At 42.6% G+C, this 23,336-nt stretch overlaps 1 protein-coding gene across 1 annotated transcript in view; it reads right to left on the bottom strand.

Moving 5' to 3' along the window:
- NGF (nerve growth factor) overlaps positions 1 to 22,625 on the bottom strand; it is a 102,200-nt gene extending 79,575 nt beyond the window's left edge. Inside the window, exon 1 of the mRNA XM_060231169.1 lies at positions 22,564 to 22,625. Coding sequence (XP_060087152.1) covers positions 22,564 to 22,578 — 15 coding nt within the window. The 5' untranslated portion in view covers positions 22,579 to 22,625. The remainder of the gene's footprint in view (positions 1 to 22,563) is intronic.
- Positions 22,626 to 23,336: the final 711 nt, after the last annotated feature.

The following is a 23,336-nucleotide window of genomic DNA, read 5'->3' as shown; positions in this document are numbered from 1 at the left end:
AGAGGCCTCTGCTGAATATAATGCTATGGAATCCACCCTCCAAAGCAGTTATTTTCTTCAGGAGAGAGATCTGTTGTCTGGAGTTCAGTTGTGATGCCAGGAGATCTTCAGATTCTACCTGGATATTGACTGCCCTAGGTTAGGTGATTGCTACTGTTCAACAGCGGCAACTCCCCTATGACATTCAATGTGACATACCAGTTAGCACTTCAGAGCAGGGTCTGTCAGACCTAGGTTCTTGCTGCGGAAGCTGACTAGATGATTTTGGACCAGTCACAGACTTTCAGCCTAACCTATCTCACAGGGTTGTTGTGCAGATCAAAAGGGGGAGAGGAGAATGATGTAAGCTGCTTTGGTCCCTGCTGTGGAGAAAGACTGCACTTTTCCTTGATAGAGCCATAATTATTCTCTCCATTCTGGGCCTGTTTCAGGCTAGAAAGGAGACAGGGTTGCCAACTCCAGATTGGGAGGTTCCTGGAGATTTGAGGGGCAGAGCAAGGAGAGGGTGGTGTTTGAGGAGCAGTGGGGCCACGGACAGGTACAATGCCATAGGCAAAATACAATTTTTCTCCACAGTGTGCACCAAAGCAGGAGGGAAGTGTCCTCAGCAGGGTATAATGACACAAAGTCCACCCTCTAAACCAGCCATTTCTGCCTGAAGAACCACTGTTGCCAACCTCCAGGTGAGGGCTAGAGATCATTCAGAATTACAACTGCTCTTCAGATGACAAAGATCAGCTCCCCTGGAGAAACTGCTGCTTTGTAGGGTGAACTTTGTGTCATTATACCTTGCTGAGGACACTTCTCTCCTGCTTTGGTCCACACTGTGAAGAAAAACTGCATTTTTCCTAGGCAGAACCATGCCAGACCAAAAAACTCAGATCATGTCACAAAGCTCATGCCACAAGGCTGAGTATGTCAGGAAAAGGCAGCAACAATGCACTGCAAACAATTTATTTATTTTATTCTATTTTTAGCCCGGCCTTCCCATAGGACAGGCTCAGGGCGGGTTCAATGCTGAGCTTCAATGTCTGTGTGACTGTCATCATGCTCCCCTGAACCTCTCCATAATCATTCTTCTTTCACTCCATTCTGAGCTTGTTTCAGGGCTCTGAGTCACCACAGACACAGGGACACATACATACACATGTGGTGGGGGAGTAAGCATCTATTTCAGCTGCGGGGTGGGTGAGAAAACAGTGAGGGGGTGACTGAATACCAAGGGTTGGATTGGTGGGAGGACAGCAAGGGTGAGGGTTGCAGGTGGGGGGAAGATGGCAAAGGTGGCTGGTGAGTGAGTGTCACAGGTGGGGGAGTAGTGGCGTGCCAAGGATGCAGGGACAGCTGAAAGGAAGAGGTGGTTGGAGGTGGTAGTTGAAGGGGGGTGGGAAGATAGCAAGGGTGGGGGGCACTCATTCAGACCCTTTTTCTAGAGCCCGTTGTAATTTTCTTCACAACGGGCCTTATTCCTAGTCTTACAAATACATGTCTATGCTAATTTTTTCTAATCATCCTATACCAGTTTGGAAGCTAGATAGTCAGAAGCTAGGAATTCCCAGTTCTTAGAACCTGTCCTTCTGCCCTATGAGCAGGGTTTCCAGCTCTTTTCCTCCAACGAGACCTACGTGACAAAAAAAATTCATGCAGAAATGGCATTTCTTTCCCATAAGCTGTGAACCTGAATTGCAGTACTGGCTTGGGAAGTAGTGGCCGGGAAGAAAAATAAAAGCATGCATCTATTAAAGTAATAATATGTGCTAAATCTGGAACAGAACTAAGACAGACAACCACTCATGGCAATTTTACTGTACATCCTGCCTACCCAACCAAAATATAATGCTCCATCATCCATATCTGTTACTAACATTAGTTCATGTATATTCAGGCAGGCCTGAGGTTTTCGGCCAAAAATGCTGAACTAAAAGCCAGCATTTAGGAAACCAAATAAATCGTGGAAAGTATGCACAAATATATATCGATTGAATAATTTGTTCTAACAGATCATTTGGGTATGCAACATGACATGCATTGGTAATTTCAAATATGTTCCTTAGTATGATCCGCTTTTAAACTTTTAGTTTCCCCCCCCTTATCTGACAAGGAAGAAATACAATGCAGGTGGTAAGATAGCACAGGGTGTAGCAGTTGACATCTCCCTCTGAAGTGTTAGATGACTTTGACATTTTGCTTAAAGACTAAAGCTTTCCTACTTAATATATTCCATAAATTTGCTAGAAGTACAATTTTATATTCCATTATATTTCATGCATTTTAGATTAAAATAGTTAAATTAATTTAGACTTGATATTAGATTGTTCAACTTCCCCCCACAATCTCTATTTTTTTCTGGAAAAGGGAGGGGAGGGGAATCCAGGCTTTCAAGATTTCCAGAAATTTCACATCTGTAGCAGTATTACACGTAGGGTTGCCAAGTCCAATTCAAGAAATATCTGGGGACTTTGGGGGTGGAGCCAGGAGACTTTGGGGGTGGAGCCAGGAGACATTGGGGCGGAGCCAGGAACAAGAGTGTGACAAGCATAATTGAACTCCAAGAGAGTTCTGGCCATCACATTTAAAGGGACAGCACACCTTTTTAAATGTCTTCCTTCCATAGGAAATAATGAAGGATAAGGGCACCTTCTTTTGGGGCTCATAGAATTGGACCCCCTGGTCCAATCATTTTGAAATTTGGGGGATACTTTGGGGAGAGGCACTAGATACTATATTGAAAATTTGGTGCCTCTACCTCAAAAAACAGCTCCCCCAGAGCCCCCAAAACCTCCAGATCAATTCCCCATTATACCCTATGAGAAGACGTTTCCCTCTCCACCCCCCTCCACCCCCGCCCCCCCCCCCCTTTCTGGGAAATCTGATGCAGGAGACAGAACTCACTCACCTCCGGAAGTGCAAAGGCACATGGTCCTTTGGGGGCGTGGCTGGGCTCCCCTCCCTTCACCGGCCAGCTGACTGGGGGCGGGAAGCAGCCTGAGAAAACGGAAGAGCTCTGGCTGCTGCGATCGGGGCTGGGTGGGAAGGGCTGCCATTCTCCCCCTCCCCCCCGCTTTCCCTTTTATGGCCAGCGGGAGGAGGAGGCTCCAAATCGGGGGTCTCCAGGCCTAGCGGGGGATTTGGGACCCCTAATTACACGGGAGAAATATTACATAATAGTTCCTTTCAATCTTCAACAAAATTTAAAAAAACAAAGATTCAGACAGTTCAAGGTTTTGGTGTTGACCTTTAAGGCCATCAGCTGTCAGGTACCTACATATTTTCAGGGCCGCCTATCACAATAATGCCCCTGGAAGAGTGCTACACTCCAGCAGTAAGAACCTTCTGGTAGACCCCAGCCCGAGAGAGATCTGGCTGTCCTCAACTAGAGTCAGGGCCTCTTCTGCACCCCCCCCCCCGGTGGAAGTCACTGCCAGAGAACATCCTTGCCCTACGGGATTTATTACCTTTCCATTGGGCTTGCAAGGCAGAGATGTTCCAACAGGTATTTGATTGAGGACGGCAACAGTCAGGCACTCTCATACTCCCACTTCCCCCACATCTTTTCCCCATATCCCCTCCACCCAGGGGGCTTGCAGATACTGAAATGACCATCATCTTGAACACTGTCTATTTAGAGGAGTTATTTTAATGTATTTTAATATTATCTTGATCCTATTTGTATGTATTTGGTTTTGATGTAAGCCACCCTGAGTCCTGCTAGCAGGTAAGGCGGCCTCACAAATTGAAATACATAAATAATAGACCCAGAAGCAAGATCCTATTACTTCATTATTTCATATATTATAAGCACTAAATAGAATCTTAATTGGCTTGAACAACAGTCTTCTATCACAATACAAACCATGAATCGGAACATGTGAAGCTATCTTACACTGAGTCAGACCACTGATCTATCAATAGTGTCTACCTGGGTTGGGAGCAGCTCTCCAGAACCTGATAGAAGCCTTCCATATTACCTACTACCTGATCCTTTTAACTAGAGATGCTAACGATTAAACTTTGGACCTTACACAGCCAGTGTGCCAAGCAAACCTCTGAGAACTGCAGCATTCATTTCATTAATCTCTGGAAGATTTCTGCTCACGGTGAAATTACTTGTGTTAGAGATTAATTGTTTTAAGTTCTCTTAGTTAAATTATTGTATTGTTTTGCCTTTCAGGAGGACATTATAAGATGTATTACGTATTTTATACGTAAGTATAAGAAACTGTTATAAAAAGTCAAACCAAGGGTCTACCAAACTCAATATAATCAAGTTTGAATGGAAACCTATCCTTTAGTGTCTCAAGCACACAAAGTTCTTACCTAGCATCTCCTGACTGAGACCTTGTGACTGGAGATGCCACCTAGGACTTAAGCATGTTCTCTGCCACTGAGCCATGGTCTCTCCCTGGTCTTATGCCCAACCCTCCCCTCAGACAATATCTGTGAAAAGGAAATACATTTTAGAAGATGGAACCTTCACTACATATCTTTTTGAAATCCCTGTTCAAAATATTACCAAAGGTTCACACTTAAGAGTTTGGGGCAATAGAACCTCTCTAAACAATGAACTCTCAAGCAGATACAAGCCTTTAAAGTCCATTCAGAGAAACTGCTTAAGAGAAACTGCATGATCTTATTTGGAAAGTGCAAGGTTTCAAAGCAAAGGTTTCCAGAAAGAAACTGACTTGGTACAGTTAAGAATTCAGCATTGCAATATAATGCTATACAAAGCAATCAAAGAGCCTCCATCATACATGCAGTTATTAACCATGATATACTTAACCCCACATTTTCTTTGTTCCCACTGTCCAAGGCAGATATCTTAGAATAACTGGAAAGTGTTAGCATTCTTCCCAGTAATGAAGAATTTTGTCTAGAATCTGATATGGCCATCTGCCTCTTTTTTTCTCTATAAAAACTATACTGCTATAAACTCAGAGGACTTGAAAAGAAAAACATGTTCCTCAAGGAGCACATATTTCTCTCCTCTTAATGAATGTCTTACAGTGAACAATGATATATATATGAAAATACTGAAGGAGATCAGGACAAACTTCAGGTTCATACTAGAGTCTTATTGGTGACTAAAACTTCCTTTTTTTAAAAAAAAAAAATAGTCACATCAAATACTGGGTATTGTAACTGAAACTTGTGCTTGGCAAGATTATTGGTTAGGCATTTTATCACTCTAAGACAGAGTTTCCCAAACTTTTCTTTCCTGTGGCCTGGTTATTTTTACACCTATCCTTCATGGCCCACTAAAATTTGGGGGTGGAGCCAGAAGACTTTGGGGGTGGAGCCGGGAGACAGGAATTATGTCATTTCCTATGGTGTCAAGGACCAAGTGATGTCACTTCCGGGGCACACTGAACCAAAACTCCACCTTTTCCTATGATGTCACTTCCAGGGCACTCCCCCAAACCTGCCTCTTCTTCAGAAGTAAATTCATTTTCAGAAAAAATCTCTCTGAAACTCATGCTGAGCCAAAATGAGGGTGAAAAGTGGGTGGTCCTCTCTTTTCACCCCCACACCTGCATGCACCAACTTTTTTGTGTATTCTTCTCCAGCTTGCAAGCACTCCTAATGATGCGCCGCATCGCCGACATTGGGGTTGAGGGGTCGGCCTTGCAATGGCTTTCCTCCTTTCTCCTAGGTCGGGGACAGAGGGTGGCTATTGGGAATGAGCGGTCCCGGAGACGCACACTAGATTGTGGGGTGCCTCAGGGAGCAGTGCTCTCCCCGATGTTGTTTAACATCTATATGCGCCCCCTTGCCCAGATTGCCCGGCGGTTTGGGCTGGGTTGCCATCAATATGCAGATGACACCCAGCTCTATCTACTAATGGACGGCTGGCCCGACCCCACTCCAGGGAACCTCGACCGGGCCTTACAGGCTGTTGCGACATGGCTCAGGCTGAGCGGGCTGAAGTTGAACCCAGTGAAGACAGAGGTCCTGTGTGTGGGTCGCGGCGCTCCAGGAAGGGAAATAGCTCTCCCGGCCTTCAATGGTGTGCCATTGAAAGCAGCGCCCCAGGTAAAGAGCCTGGGTGTTTCATTGGAGCCTTCATTATCAATGGAGGCCCAGATAGCAGCCACTGCCAAGTCAGCATTCTTCCATCTGAAGCGGGCAAGGCAGTTGGCCCCTTTCCTTTAGCGCCGGGACCTCGCAACAGTGATCCATGCAACGGTCACCTCAAGACTAGACTACTGTAATGCCCTCTACTTGGGGCTACCTCTGTGCCGGACCCGGAGACTGCAGCTAGTGCAGAACGCGGCAGCCAGGCTGTTGTTGGGACTCCCGAAACGGGAACATATACGGCCGGGGCTACATGAACTGCACTGGCTGCCGATTATATACCGGGTCCAGTACAAAGTGTTGGTCATTACCTTTAAAGCCTTATATGGCTGAGGACCTGCCTACCTGAGGGACCGTCTTTCCCCATATGAACCCCAGAGAGCACTGAGGTCAACTGGGAAAAACCTAATGACTATCCCTGGGCCGAAGGAGATTAAATATCAGAACACTAGAGCACGGGCCTTTTCGATCGCGGCCCCTACCCTGTGGAACCGACTCCCCAAGGAGGTGCGGGCCCTGCGGAACCTCGATCAGTTCCGCAGGGCCTGCAAGACCACCCTTTTTAAACTCGCACACTCAGACTGCTAAGAAGGTTGGTAATTAAGGATCCACCAATGCGGTCTAAAGATCTATACCGCTGTATAACTGCATTTATTGGATTGGTTTTAATTTTAATTTTAATGTTTTATATTGTAAATCTAAAGGTTTTATTTACTATTGTATGCTTTATAGAATGTTGTTAGCCGCCCTGAGCCTGCCAAGGTGGGGGAGGGCGGGATATAAATGAAATTAATAAATAATAATGCCCATGTTCAATTGCCTCCACCACCTACACATCCCTTCCTCAACAGCACTGGCCAGTGTATGCAGTTGGGAGTGCTGTTACCATTGCCACCAGAAATGTCAGCACTGTGTACCACCCACACTGGGCCCTGGCAGTTGCTCTATCTCAAAATATGCTGACACATCTCAAGCTTGCTTGGTTTCAAGAAAATCTTTTGACAGCTATTTTTCATACTTTTCTTTGGTTGAAACACGAGGAAATTGCTGTGAAAGGTAGCAGAGAATTGTACTGCAATTAATGAATTAATTTCAAGTTATATGAAGTTCATACAAGCTTTTCTGCAGGTGTTCCAAAAAGGATATTTATGAGGGGCTTGCAGCTTTTTACTGGCTGTGTTTCCATTCCTTTAAAAGCAACCTGTTGTGCAGATACTTAGCCAGTGAACTACTTTCATCCTTTTTAATATCTACTGGAGTTTAGTTTTGGTGTCAGACAGCTGTTAAAAGCAATACCAGTAAAATGGTGCCAAGTTAATAGTACCATTTCTTCCAGTGCTGTTGAGATATACCACAGTAATCTCCAATAATCTCTTTCTGTCCCACATCTCTTACTCTCATTCACTCACACAGAATTCTCATAGAAGGCCACCTGGCTACAACTGGGGGTGCCAACTTTTCATTGGCAGAGCTCCTGTGTCTGCAACAACAGTATGATGAACAGAAAAGTTTCATCCAGTAGAAAATGGAAGGAAAGAAAGAAAGAGAAAGGGAAAGAATGACATGGAAGGAAAGGAAAGGAAAGACATGGAAAGAAAGAACATAAACATAAGAGGAGCCATGTTGGATCAGGCCAGTGGACTATCCAGTCCAAAATTCCCCCATACAATGCTCAAAAAGCACCAGAATGTCCACCAGTGAGGCCAGGGCACTAGAAGCCCTCCCACGGTTGCTTTCCTCCCCTCCCCCCCCCCCAGCATCAAGAATATAGATAGAACATCATTTGCAGGGAAAGAAAGAAAGAAGGAGGGGGGACAAAGAAAAAAAAGTCTTCCTCACCATCACATGACCCCAGCCAGCAAAAATTCTGCCCAGGGGTTATTTGGTTAAAAAAACAGCTACTGGAATGCGCACTCCCTACCCCTCCCAGCTGAAAAAAACACACACACCCTTTCTTTGCCATCCAGGCCTCCCCAAAGAAACACACTGCAAGGCACATGAAAGCTCATACCTTGAAAAACACTTCATGGGTCTAAAATGCCAATGGATGCCAGTTTTTCTCTCAAACACTGGGAGCGGGGGAGATGGAAGGAGAGGCAGCCCAGCTCCTCTCTGCACAACACAGAGATGGGGCGGGGCTAGCTTTTCTGGGGGCGGGGCTAGCTTTGGCTTTTCTTGTGGCCCAGTAGTGAGGCTTCCATGGTCCGGTACCGGGTCACGACCCTGCAAATGGGAAACATTGCTCTAAGAGAAAGGCACTCTTGAAATGCATAAAGTGGCAAACCTTTTTGCATGCCCTGTTTTGCACTTTTTAAGGTTTTAGTTTTGAACATCTACTTGACATAAATTCCAAAGACTACAACTCAAGGAAGACCATAAATTAAATATATACAATTTAAAATGCAGGATAAAACTCATCCTTGTAGTTACTGATTCCAGTATGTTTTCAGTCTGATTTTAAAGACACAGAAGTCACATAGTGCATAGACAAGGGTGAAAGCAATTCCACATTTTAACAAACATATAAGAGGTATAAACTCCTGCACAGGCCCGTGATCTTACATATTTCACTTCTATATTAATTTTAACCATACACAATACAGATAACTATTATGATAGTAAAGACAAGGAAAAGTTGTATCTTATTACTGCAGTGCCAATATTTATATTAATTGCTTTGAATGGTAATTTACAATAAAATTAATCATTTTATTATTTATACACAAAGTCTACAAGTATCTAGATCAGGTGTGACCAAACTAGCTTAACACAAGAGCCACACAGAATAAATGTCAGACGGCTGAGAGCAGCAAGGCATGAACATCCATGTTTGAGAGCTGCAAGACAGGAATGTCAGGTGTTTGAGAGCCACAAGGCAGAAGGGAGGGAGGGAAGGAAATCAGTGAGAGAGAGAGAAGTTGAAAGAAAGCAACTTTAACTTCAAATATATTCTCCAAGCTGCCAGCCAACAGGGCAGTGGGGGCTTCGAGGGCCACACAATACATGTGAAAGAGCCACATGTAGCTCCCAAGCCACAGTTTGGCCACCTCTGATCTAGACCATAGGGGCTTATTTGTTTTTGTAAACATGTTATTTCCATAGAACTTTATTGGCAGGTGTGTTTTGGATGACAGCACAAGGCTACAATCCATTCTTACCAGGAAATGTCCCATTGAAATCAGTGGGATTTACTTCCGTGTAAACATGTTTACCATAAGGCTACCAGGCCTGCACCACGTATCAGGCTCTGCAAGTTTAATCTTGCACAATGCTATCATAATTAAATTTTCCACAATGCCATTGTAAAGCAATCCATTATTGCCTTTTTAGCTTTGCTGACATATTGCTGCAGCCTATAGTGATGAGCCTTTAAGTCATTTTACACACATCTAGATTTTACTTAATATAAACCAAGTGGTTCTAGGTTTTTAAGGCTTTTTTCATTCATAACTTCCAGAAGTAATAAAATCTGTCACTGTACAATTAATCTCTGTTTAAACTTCAACATATGATACCTCCACATTGACATCTACTACACTGACACCTATCCTGTACCTTCATTCTCCGGAGGACAAATAATGATTCATAGTGGCTAATGCAAAAATCACACAAACACAGACTTTTGCAGTTAAACCACTGGAGAAGTAAAATTTATTTTACAAGTGAATTAATAATCTTTTATAAAACATCTCACTGCCATCTACTAATTAGTGACAAAGTTACTTGGGTAAATCATTAGGAACTGTGGTCTATAGTTTGCTTTAAGTTGGATCCTACTATGAAATTTTGCATAATTTACCACTTATGCTTTACTTCAGTTCTGTCTTTTAGATTACTGGTTGGTTGTACAACTCAAATTTTCTTTCACTGTTAACTGAATGTTCCAATCTGTTAACTGTATTGATTCATTCTGTATAATTCCCCTTGAGTCTCAGTGGGAAAGGTGGATAAATAATGTAATGAATAAATATTCTATAAAAGTATATTAAAAAACCCACTATGGAACAAATAAGATTGGCTTCAATATGCCTAGCAAGATTGCTTGTAACGTATTGGTGATTGTATAAAGTATGGTAAACTTATATCAACAAAATTTAGTGGTATGACAATATCTGCAGAAACCTGTTGTTAATTTGTGTACAGCAACTCACAGAACTGAAAGGGCACAAAGATAATCCTGTCCTTCCCCCCCACCACCACCACAAAAAAGAAGGCACTAAAACCACATTTATGGAACCTGGGCCCCAAATGCCACAAGCAGAGAGTGGGTGCAGTGTAGAAAGTGTTTGCAAAGATGACTCAGATAAACCAGATTATTCAGAGAGATTCAAAGAAGAAATCAGATCCCTCCCAGATCTGTAGCCAATTTGGGGACACTTCTTCCTTTGACCAAAGGAAGGAGTCATTTCTTCCTTTGACCAAATACAACTGTTCCTGAATATGTCTTTTGAGGTAGAGGCACCAAATTTTCAGCATAGCATCCAGTGCCTCTCCGCAAAATACCTCCTAAGGTTCAAAAGAATTCGACCAGGGGGTCCAATTCTATGAGCCCCCAAAGAAGGTGCCCCTATCCTTCATTTTTTCCTATGGAAGGAAGACATTTAAAAGGTGCACAGTCCCTTTTATATGTGATGGCCAGAACTCCCTTGGGAGTTCAATTATGCTTGTCACATACTTGCTCCTGGCTCCACCCACAAAGTCCCCAGATATTTCTTATATTGGACTTGGCAACCCTAGCCTTGGGAGATGGATAACTGTTTAATCATATTCTTAAGCTGCTTTTATTGGTTGCTATCTGATTGAAATTTACATTGAAAATTTAATACTATAAGTTTTTTATTTTAAAACACAGTATCATATTTGTTTTATTGTACTTCATAATAGATTCCAAGCCACGCCAAGGAGTGTTATTATGAGGTGGTATACAAACATTTTAAACAATTAAATACTTGGAAGTAGGTCCCACTGACAACAATGGGACATGTGCCTGATGTAAATGTAGTAGCAGTCATGTACAAAATGATGCACATGAGACATTCCAAATGATGGACACCTTGTTTACATTAGATTACCTTGCCTATGCATGCATCATCTGCACACCACAAATCTGTGGCCTGGGCAGATGCAATGCTGCCATGGTAACTATATCTACATAGCAGCTGAAGGTCCTGTTTTAATCATGGATAGAGAGTTTCATGACACAACAGGCCATTTAAAGGAAAGGTTGCAAAATGGAGGGTTGGACCACCTATGACTCACAAGGTCCTCATAAACATGTCATCATGAAGCCAGACATGCATGTTGCAAGACCAACAAAACACATCATATTGAGAATGATAGCTGTAAAAATTGGGATTTCTGAATCAATGGGAGGTCAAATAGAGAGGAAAAAATGAACATACATCTGAAACTGCCTTATCCCAAGTCAGCTCATTGGATGTGGTACTGCAGATGCTCTTTTACAATACATTCTGTTACTAAATGTTACAAAGTAACTTTCCAATTACAACTGACAGTGATTCTTTAATTTGCTCAAAGAGAGGTATAAGAACTTGTTAAAAGATTTAAATATTTCACTTGTGTATTGACTTTTAACCAGGGTTCCTCTACAGGTTTTCCCTGTGCCAAAGAGAATGAGGATTTTTTTATCTGACAATAAAAGGATGTTTACACAACTGTAAAGCATTCAGTGCAGGATAAGAAAAATTCAATTCAATGCAGGACAAGAAAAAAATTACAACACTGATTCACCTACAATACTTGGGAGTATTGCTGATTCTTCTAGAATTAATAGTAATACTTTGCAGGCATGGTTACAATAGAAAACTGTTAGTGGGAATGCACTTTTAGAATAGAAACCCAAACAAATCTTGGTAGGAGTAGGATGCTAACAGATAATATAGTGGCTACTCTGTATCTTGAAGAGACTTGTAGTGCTTTCTCAATGATATTTTGTTGCTCAGTCAGTTCTGAGTTTGATTTAAGGGGCAAATTTCAAGATAATTATATTCTTTGGTCTAGTGCTAAAATATACAGCATCTTTACTGATTTGGAGGGTTCACTCCTTGTATATCATATTACAGACTCTGTAAAGGTAAGGGTAGTGCCCTGTGCAAGCACCAGTTATTTCCAACTCTGGGGTAATATTGCATCAATGTTTTCACAGCAGACTTTTTACGGGGTGATTTGCCATTGCCTTCCTCAGTCATCTATACTTTATCCCCAGATAAACATCCATAGACACATTGCTCTCAATGTCAAAAGATGGCTGTAGTATCTCAGTCTAAATTGCAGCAACAATCGGATAATGGTTTTAAAATAACTTCAGCCCTACTTAGTCTTATGATAATTGCCCAAAAAAGAGAAATGCAACCAGGAGTTCTGATTTCTCAAAGTAACTTCTGAGATAGGGAACACATGCTGGCCCTTGGGATAACCACCAAATCCAAATGGAACAGTGCATGCGAAGATCTCGTCCCTTTACTCACTCACACACAACATTCACTTTTAACACTTCAGCAAGGCTTTGAAACAAACATTTAGGTTATTTTTCTAAGCAAAACATTCCTAATTTTTTGTTATACAGAAACTGATGGTTCCAAGTCCTGTTGTTTTTCTCATCCATCTCACATTCTGAACCAACAGTATAAGCCAGCCCCAGTAAACAAAATTAATCTGAAGGCAGAGGTCTCCTTGATGTTTACTCCACTGCCATCATCACAGTTCTTTATTTGTCCACCTGTCATTTCCCGGGATCACACTGACACTCTTATGCTGATTTATACTTGCTCAGAGACCCAGAGTCAATTGAGTAAGTACCATGAATTCTGAAGCAGTTTCATGCATACCCATAAGTAGCTTCTGTCTCTTTAACTTCAGTTCCCTTCTTTCTCCTTATAATCATACAAAGTCTTAGCAAAAAACACCAGAGCAAAAAGTACACTTCCCCTCCCCCTAGTTTATATAGGTGAATTAATTCCAGACTATGAACTGTTTAATGTTTAACCTATAACAGAGTGAACTATTTCCATCTGAAATGCCAGATACTCATGTGGAACAATTTCCCCCCAGAAATTTTGCTTTATTATTAAAATTGCTCCTCCATTTCAGATTGATGACAGAATCACAAAGCTTTCTGGCAGACAACGTAAAGCAATGTCTTCTGTTGCTCAGTACTGGGATGTGTCTGTAATCTGGCTCACAGCTCAACACAAAAGTAAAGACCACATGTGAAGAGATGGTACACTGTTTTTTATAGCTTGATCCTGTTTGTTTACTCAGAAGCAAGACCTCATCATGTCAGTAGGATTTACTTATGTGTATGTGTGTTTAGGATCAAAGACTTATATTAACTAACCTCATTTAATGGAGTTCATTAAATACACCAAGAACTAAACTTTTATCATATGGCTGTACTCCCAGTATACTGGTTTGAGGGAATTGCCAGCAGAGGTCACCATTGCTTTAAATGGCATGATGTTTCTTTATTACAGAAGAACTTTAAGGGAACACCAGGAGTGTTAACATTCCACCAAGGAAATATGTGATGATTTTTTAAAAAATGTTATATTGTGTATACAAATAAAATAAATAAATATACAATATTTAAGAAAAGCATATCTACTTTTTATCTTTTTTTAAAAAAAAGCTGCATAACATTACATAAACAAAGCTAAATATGATATTGCTTTTTTGTCTTTTTGCTTAAATTGGAACTGATCAAATGGAATATAATGATTTATATGCAAGTTTTGAAAGAAGGACTAAAAAATCTACATTAACAAGTGGGGTCATATATGTACCATTCCCATTTGTCTCTGCATGCTGGGATGCAAAAGATGGTCACTTTCTACTTAGAAAACAGCAACCTGTTCTGTTAATCTGTTTCCTGAATGCAGCCCTAAACTCTGATTGTCAGTTTAAATTACTAAGAAAAAAAATCTGTTAAAGCTTCGTGCATTGAATATATTTTAAAGAAATATATAAAGAAAAAGAAAGACTACTGACCACTCTGAACACATTTTAAATAAAACTGAACATATTCCACTTAAAAAGAAAAACAGCAATGCTGGGGGGGGGGGATGATTTCACTTTGTGCTCAGTATCTAATGCTTGGAGAAAGTCATCATGACTTCCACTGCTACCGCATTGCGAAGCACATTCTGTCCCTTTAGGGTGAGTTCTCTGCATTTCTCAAGTTGTTGAATAATCATTATCCCAATTCTCCAGACTCTTTTGACAGTGACTATTATATTGCTGAACAATGTCTCCAGATGTTAAGACTGTCAACTGATGACTCAGACAGTGACACTTGACATTAAGGTCCTGACCATCTTTGGCTTATCATGGCATGGGACCAATTCAAGTCAATCAGCTTTTGGTTTAAAAAAATCAGGGAAGGAATACTATAAGTCCATTCTTTTCAGATCACAGCTCCATGGTCCATAACGAAATACTCCTCATTTTGCAACAGCATCACATGTCAACATACACAACTTTCACGAACTATCATAATACACTTATTTTTCAAAAATAGCTTAGTAGATCCTCCACTAAAGACACCTCATGGGAACTAGTGGGTTTTAAATAAAAAGAATAGTTAGTGGAGGAGCTTCAGAAGGAATTTCTCAGCCAACTGAAGGATGCAAGACCCCACAACCCAATCATACCAATTTAGCTAAGGTACTGCAGAGGTTTCACAATAAACACTGGGAAACCTACATTCTACTCTAGTTTATATGGACGGTATATCCTGTAAACAACCATGAATCTCCCTTTAAAAAGTTAACCATGGAACTTCCAAAGCTGCAACAACTTGGAAAAACTAGCCTGATAAGCAAGTGAGCACACTCACTTTATGGATTCATTTGTTTCCAAAATTCCTGACAAGAGGAAGGAAGGTTTAAAGTTAAACAGAAGAAGATTAAAGTGGCTGAAACTTCAATAAGCTACAAAAAGAAAAGAAAAAACCCAAGCAGCCTGACCTGCGTTCAGGGTCTCCTGATCCCATCATTCCCTCCCGCCCGGGGTCGGTGGCTGCCCTTCAGAACACACACACCTCCAGTTTAATCAGCGGCCATAAATCAGTGAGCACCGTCCCTTGGCATCCTGTCCCTCCTAGGCGAGCAGCTGGGAGTCTGCAGCTAGAGGGAGGGCTGACTGCACAGGCAACCTTCCTGGCGTCTGAGAGCTTTAAAAGTTCGGCGGGGGGAGCCACGAGCAACACCAGGCAGTCCCACTTCCACATGCCTCGATAGACGGGCCACTTTGTTGCCACGGGCCACGAAGGCAAAACCTGAAACGCTCCTTCTCTCGCCTTTTCGCACGGAGCCCCAACGCAGCCAGACGTGCGCCGCACAGGGCGCCGTGCAGAGGTTTCTCTGGGGATGTGACAAGGGCGAGACCGGGCCGCCCCCCTGAAGGTGGGCGCAATTGGCAGGCCCAGCCCAGGCTCGCCTTCCGAACTGCCCCCGCGCCCACAGCTAGCAGACCGCGCGTGCCCCCTGCAGCACCTGGGCGCCTGAACTTCGCCGAGCGAGCGCCCGGCTACAGCGGCCTCACTCACCTCAGCGCTGCGGGCAGGTGGAAAGACCCCCTAGGGGCGGCTGCTGCTAGAGGCGTCGTCGTCGCCGCCCAGGCTGCGGTGGATCCCCCAGCGCCTTGCTCCGTGGCCACTTGCCCGACGCACGCGAGCCATTCACTTCGCCCGCGCGCAGCAGCCTCATTCACAGCGCTCCCTCAACTCCGGCGGAGCGCCTTGACTCACGAGAGGCACTCGCTCGCGCTCCGCCTGGGTCCTAGTGCCATAAAGCGGGACGCGGGCGGCCACGGATGCTCAGGGGAGGTCCCCAGAGGGGCGCCGGCTGACTCCTGGGGCAGGCGCGCGAGGAGCGCTCATTTAGGCAGCCCGCAACTTTTCCCGCCCACCCGCTCCTCTGGCTTCACTCCTGACGCGGCCACGTGCCAACTACCGTCTCCCGCGGAGGCTCAGCGCAAATGGAGCCGTCACGGGGCCCTTCCCGGCTTCTGATAGGAGGAAGCTGAGAAGAGACCCTCCCCGACAGTCCACACATAGGGAGTGGAAACTGGGGGTGGGGGCGTCTCTCCGGGGAGTTGCCTCCCCAGTGATGTTAAAGGCTGAATAACCAATTCTGGGTTTTCAGAGCAAGCCTAAACGAATCTACTCTGGTCTGTTTCATGGCGCTTACTCCCAAGAAAGAGTCCTCAAGGCTGATCTCTTCGAAATATTGAAGGCTGAATGACAGTCACTCATGAGACGTTTTCTAGAACATAGAATTCCAAATTTGCCAGTTAGCGCTAGGAACAACTAACCTAAAGAAGGAGTAAGGCTTTTGCAAAGAAGGAAATCAGGAATCTTGATGAATTAATCACAAATTACAATTCACCAGCCTCAATCACATAGCCCTTAGATAACAAAGTTTGCAAATTCATACATTCTGATCAACAACTTTGAAAAATAATCAGAAAGAACAGAATCAATCTATTCCAGGTAGCCAGAACTGCCTTATAGTGCACATGCCACAATGAACCATGAGTGCCGCAGCCTAGTTTGTGTCTCCAAATAACATATGCATATATGTTTAATAGCAAATTGAATATTTGTCAACCACAAAGTCATAAAACATGCCTTCAGACTCTGCATGCAAATACACAGCCAGGACTTGTAAAAGCTCAACTGAGAAACTCATGTTTGGTTCCTCTCCTAACAATCAAAATGTTTCTGAAGGTTCTTTCTGAAGATTCTGCTTGGAAAAGAGTTCACATTCTCATGGCACATAATGAAATGTCTTTTTAGATCAGGTCCAAACATTCCCGCAGCCATTAGGTTGCCACTGAAAATCACTTGTTATCTGGGTGTGGGAAGGGCTTTAACTTGCTGGCAAAGTTCCCAGTGGGCTCTTGGCAACCAGAAGCAAGCTCAGCTGAACCCCGGGGGAGGCTGCTGGCTGGCTTGGCCGACACCCAGTCAGTGGCTGAGGCAACAGCTGGAGGCTCACCTGTTGCCACCTCCCATGCAGCTGTGAACCTGAAAGGCTGCCAGTATTGAAGGGACTGCTCAGCTTCCTCCTGAGTCATTTTAACATCCCAGGCCACTCTGTTATCATTATGATAATACAAGGTGCTTTTTTTTCTGGAAAAAAGTGCTGGAATTCCCAAGAAGGAGAAACAGTTGGGATTTTTTTAAAAAACAATACTATTTTCATGCACTATGGACTTATCTCTACTTTAAAGCAGTTTCCAAACTTTAGACATGTCACCAACTTCCTCAGTTCTTTTTTGGGTCTTGCTTTTGATGCTTAATGCTGAATGATGATCTTGTAGCAACCATGCCTTAACATATTTTGTTGCATCAAAGTCTGTAATGTTCTCCTAGTGCTCCTCAAAAAATTTTAGACTTTTTTGAGAATTTTGTTTCCATGAAGAGGTTTCAGAATTCCATTCCAGCCTCCCCCCCCCCCCAAAAAAGCCCCATGGTACTGACGTGGTAGCAGTCAGTAACACAGGAGGACAAAACCAAGAGCACACTGATAGTGAGCCAGCTCTTTTCCCACAGATCACAGTAACAAAAATTCTTACATACTTTATGGCTTTGTGACAAATGTGCTGTAAAATCACTAATAAAAAATGACAGCAGGCAACGATCAAATGGCTGCAGTAGATACTCTGGGCAAGATCTTCTTGCTTTGGGATAGATCCAAGTGGGCAGCCCTGTTGTTCTGAAAAGGTGCAACTTGACTCCTGCTTTGTTCAATTGCTTTGGGATAAAAAGCCATTAAAGCCTTTGATCCCAAGTTGAAAACAGTTTAACATTTCTAATTCCATCCAGCAGAGGGAAGCGTTGGGAGATGCGTACCTTGTCTTTTAACTTTAGCAAGAATGAAGTAAGTGATTTAAATAGATTGGAGTAGGGAGGAAAATCTTATTTCAGACTTTGATTTGACTTTCACTAAAAACAAACAATTATTGTGGTTTTTATAGTAAGCAAAGTCTGTTCTTTTTTCCTAATGTTTGTAGAATTGTGGGAAATAATTACAAGTTTGCCTCTCACTAATACTGACTCTTCCTGGTCTTCTATGCTTCAGCCTTGACAAGAGATGTTCTATACGGTAACAATGGCATATGACTAGAAATAGTTTTATAACTATACACCAGATGTTATTAGGACATACTATGTTATTGTAGTATCAACAGCAGGTTGAACACCTAATCTTGTTTCTTCTCATTTAAATATCACAATGAGGCTGCAATATCATCACTTAAGAATGTCTTGTTTGTAGTGTGAATTCTGTATCACCAACCTGGATTAATTTGAACAAACATACGGCAAAGGAATAAAGAATATGTTCATGTTGCTTTATAATAAGAGACTTATTAGATTGCATAGCAGTGATACTCACTAAGTGGTTTGGGAGTCATGTGACAGGTCATCTATGGCTATTCTGAGCACCATTCCCCAATGTGGCACCTACCACATGTTTCAGGAAAGTGGGCAAGGGTCTTGCCCAGTGGGCTTGTGGTTGGCAGATGGTTTCCACCTCAAAACTACCACCACTGGAGGAATGGGTAAGTTAGTGTCCCTGAGGTACAGGCCTCATGCCAGAGATAAAGGCAAATATAACCATATTTGCCTTCAGCTCTGCCATGAGGCCTGTACCTCAGGGACACTTTTGGTTGATGGTAATTGCCAGAGCTTTCTTTGTAGAAAATGCCCTGCAGGAACCTATTTGCATATAAGGCCACACCCCTGACACCAAGCCAGCCAGAACTGCATTCCTGCTAAAAAAAAAAAAAAGCCCTGGTAATTGCTAGAGTGGCTCTCCATGAGCCACAGACTGTGTACTACTACTGTGTACAATTATACAGTGCAATAACCATTTTTTGTTTCATTCTGCAATTGCTTTCCTACCGTTGTATTTTCTTGATTAAATACCTTCATGTCTAAGATGCAGACTTCAGTTCAGGATATTATAACTGTGGGATTCCTGACCTTTGAGAAAGTCTCCAGTGCTACATGATGTCAGGCTATCCACATTTTGCAAACAAAGAGCCAGTGAATTGATGGGGATGCCTCAAATTTCCAGAATGCCCAAGGAAAACATAGTTCTCTTGGCACAGGCTGTTGGGTCTCCCTGACAGTTTATGAGATTTGTGCCATTCATGGTGCACTGCACTGAAAGGTGCTACATACCAAGATTGCTGTCAGCATACCCTGAAGTGGAACATCTGCCAGTAACAAGGCCCACTGATGCTCATGCCTATACCTTCTCTGCCACCTGCCTGTATGACCTTTTCACACCTGCTTACTTGCAAGTGCTCCATGTCCTGTGCTTCTGGCTGACCACCATAGAAGAGTGTGCAGGTAATGCAAGGGATACTCCTGAGCATCCCCAGCTGCACATACCACACAGTGCTATTGATGAAAGGGTGTACAGGGGGCTTGTAAGCACTGGCAGCAAGGGAAGTTTGAATGGGGATCCTGCTAGTGGACAGAAGAGTGGAGGGAGTGGGGCTAAGCACTCTCTGCCCAGGGCCTCTGAAAACCTGGAACAGGCTTTGCTACCAACAAAATAGCAAAAGATCCACAGACCATTTTTAATGTTCCAGATCAAAGGAATGTGACAGCTGAAAAATATTTGTTTGACTAGATAGACACTGCTGAAGGACATCATTGGTGTGACAGATGTTATTTGTAATTTGACAGAGAAGCCATCTTGGTTGCTGTGACGGAATGGCCCTGGTTTGCCTACCAGACCCCGTTCCCCTTTTTGGAGGGAGCTATTTCTCCTCCAGCCACTTGGGCTCGCTGCCACCACCTGCTCAGTCTAGGGGTTCGGATTGAGAGGAACAGGACTCCCAATCCCCTTCTCCAGCTCTGAGGCCAGGCCTCAAGGCCTGTACTTGGGTATCACAGAGACCACAGCACTTCTTCGAGGAACCCCTGGAGGATTGGCACCTTATCCAACTACATGCCTTCCCCCTTTCCCCGGGGCCTCCTTCATAAAGCAGCGTGGTCTAAAGCGGTTGGGGATCTATGTGGTACAAAGTTTGACTGCCAGCATTCAAAACAGTAAAAATATTTAATTAGAAGAGAAAAAGAAAAGAAAAAAACAAAAGCAGTTGCATGTAACAGTTTAGCACAGCACCCGAACAGCAACCAGAAGGACAAATAAACGCATCTTCCCATCCCTGGTCTAAACTTGCCCTGCCTTGTGGATGACTTCCTCGGTCTGACTGCCTGGAGTCCACTCCTCCTCTCCCTCTTGAGAAGGCCTCTCCCACAGTCAGGAGCCCACAGACTGACAACCTCTCGCCTTGAGGGCCGGCCGAGAACTGACCTTTTCCCGCCTCACTCCAATAAAAAAAAAAAGAACTTCCTGCCCCTCTAGGAGGCTTTCCCCCTAGAGTTGATGGTTTAACTCCGGAAGGGAGGAGGGAGTGAAGGGAAGGCTAGGCCACAAAGCCTGCCTTAGCAGTTTCATGTTCCCTCCCAACCAAGCACCACCATTAACTAAGATGGCGTTTCTCCACAGTTGCATTTTTTAATTAAAATAAAATTAAAATATATATCCAGTCCTTTTAGCTAATTTTTCTGCAAACAGTTTAAAAAGGAAATGCAAGTTTTGACTGAACATTTGAGTGTTTATGAAACTGATTACATCTTCCTCACATCTGTGATTATTATTAAGTACTGATCCTCAAGCAAAAAAAGTGTAGTTATCACATCTTTTTGTCTTAGTGTAGTTATCACATCTTTTTGTCTTTCCTGATGAACAATTACAGGGATAATTTTTAGCTGTGTTGGTTAGATTTTAGTCCAGTAGCACTTTAATGAGTAATACAACATGAGCTTTTGAGAGTCAAAGTTCCCTTTGTCAGACACAAGTAGGAATGAAGATCTGAGTCTTTATAGCCCAGTCAAAAGGTAGGAGGGAATGCTTGTAAAGGAAGCAGAGGTACAATGTATACTGTAATCAGCTTGCTTAGAACAGAGGGTAATTTTGTTGCTTATATCTGCAGCTTCAATTCACTGCCTTAACACCAGTTCTCCACTTCCTTGACCCATGATTCGTCATTATTATTCACAAGATTAACTAACCTTATCCATATCATCATGATATCTGCTGTGACATGATATAAGGACTGAAGGAGCAAGTGAAGTACAATTTCTCTTATACCCTAGAGCTGTAACCAGCTTGCACATTAAATAATTGGAGAGACTCTCAAATGTAACGAGAATCAGTTCCCCTTAATTCCTAACTTTATAGAAAGATAAAAGAATTCAGAATAATGCAATTTTCATTAATATAATTCTATTTTCAACATTAACTCTGCTATTTGTGAAAGCAACATCATATGGATTAGCAGACACATTTGTTACCCTACCTCAGAGATCCAGTTTGGTGTAGTGGTTAAGTGTACAGACTCTTATCTGGGATAACAAGGTTTGATTTTCCACACCTCCACATGCACCTGCTGATGTGACCTTGAGTCAGTCACAAGTTCTCGCAGAGCTGTTCAGCTCAAGAGCAGTTTCTGTCAGAGCTCTCTCTCAGCTTCAATCTACCTCACAGGTTGTATGTTATGGGGATGGGAAGGGAAAGGACATTGTAAGCCACTCTGAGACTCCTTTGCGTAGTGAAGGGTGGGGTATAAATCCAATCTCCTCCTCCCCTCATGGAGTGTAGTAGGACTTTGCTTTTTTTTTGTCAATTTAATTCTCCAGCACTGCAACCCTACACAGTATTACTCCAGTCCAAACCCCTTGATTTCATTTGGCTTAGAGCAGAGTAACTCTGCATAGGACTATACTATAACACGCTAACAGGAATTCTGGTGATTATCACTGAATTAATTATATGTGAATTGTTGTTTACCACTATGTTTGAATTTTTATAAGCAATCTCTTAAACAAATTGATAGATATCAGCCTGTTTTCACCTCAGTTCTAGATAGGAGTGTAAAAAAATTGAAAACAGAAATTATTAGGAAGCTGGGTTTTTTTTTAACGAAACAACAAGAATAAAACCCTGTGGCACCTGAAAATCAATGATGAATTTAAGAAAAGCTATTTTTGCTTTTATTTTGAATTTTAAACCCAGCTGCAGAATCAATTAATTGCCATATTCCAAAAGGGTGTGGAATAATAAGAAGGGAGAGAATGAATTATGGTGTCAATGCTAAAAATTAATTGAATGCACCAGGGCTTTTTGTGTAGCAGGAACTCCTTTGCATATTAGGCCACACACCCCTGATGTAGGTAATCCTCCAAGAGTTTACAGTAAGCCCTGTACTAAGAGCCCTGTAAGCTCTTGGAGGATTGGCTACACCAGTGGTGTGTAGCTTCATGTGCAAAGGAGTTCCTGCTACAAAAAAGCCCTGGAAGGCACACAGCCAAGAAGATATTTGTTATGTATTAGTTGACAAGCGGTAAAATGGTGGATTTTCTCATCCCATCCAATGCATACTTACAGGTGAAGAGACCATCCTGTCCTAATTCAAATCTGAAAGGAACACAAAGTTTATAATTAGGATCAGTCAGTATTGAAAGCTATGGACTACAGAGCAGAGACAATGTTTCACTAGTCAAACAAGATTAAATGATGTCAAAAAATTTTATCCTACAGTGCTGTGCTCAATAATTACAGCAACTGACAATTATTGTAAGATTTCAGCAGGTTTCCAAATGGACTTCTGTGTTTCTAATTACTCAGCAGTCACTTGAGAATAAGGGTTCAGTGTTTTCCCCCTTGTCTGCAGTTCACATGTATGGAGTGATGTAGGAGGACATTGTTACATGTAGCTGTGGAACATTTTTACTAGTTGAAATTCAGCTTAATAAGATCTGTGTTTCATGTACAAGAAAAGTGGGTGATGGAACTCTCATTTGGAGAGTTGCTGAAAACCTGCTCAGCGAATGGGCATGTAGGCAACATACTCATGTATTAAAAGACAAAGTCATTTATGATCTTGCTCAAATATTGTTGGGTCACATTAAGTTTTGGAAAAATCAAAATGCATTTTCTAGTGTTCATACCTAATAGTGTGAATCACTGAAATAAATGAGAATAGCACACAAGATTAACGAGCAGACTTGCACAGAGATACAAGGAGGGGGTTTGTCCTTTTTCTTCAGAAAAAAAAAGAACATTGATTCCCTAAGTACAGCTGAAAAGTTCTTCCATTTAGGATGATTTCATCTTATATTTCCTTTTTGCATACTTTTGACTATAAGAAGACTTAAA

Source organism: Heteronotia binoei, chromosome 2 (assembly GCF_032191835.1).
Source record: "Heteronotia binoei isolate CCM8104 ecotype False Entrance Well chromosome 2, APGP_CSIRO_Hbin_v1, whole genome shotgun sequence".
Taxonomy (NCBI): Eukaryota; Metazoa; Chordata; class Lepidosauria; order Squamata; family Gekkonidae; genus Heteronotia; species Heteronotia binoei.
Note: the sequence above shows the minus strand (reverse complement) of the source record. Positions and strands in the feature narration are given on the sequence as shown.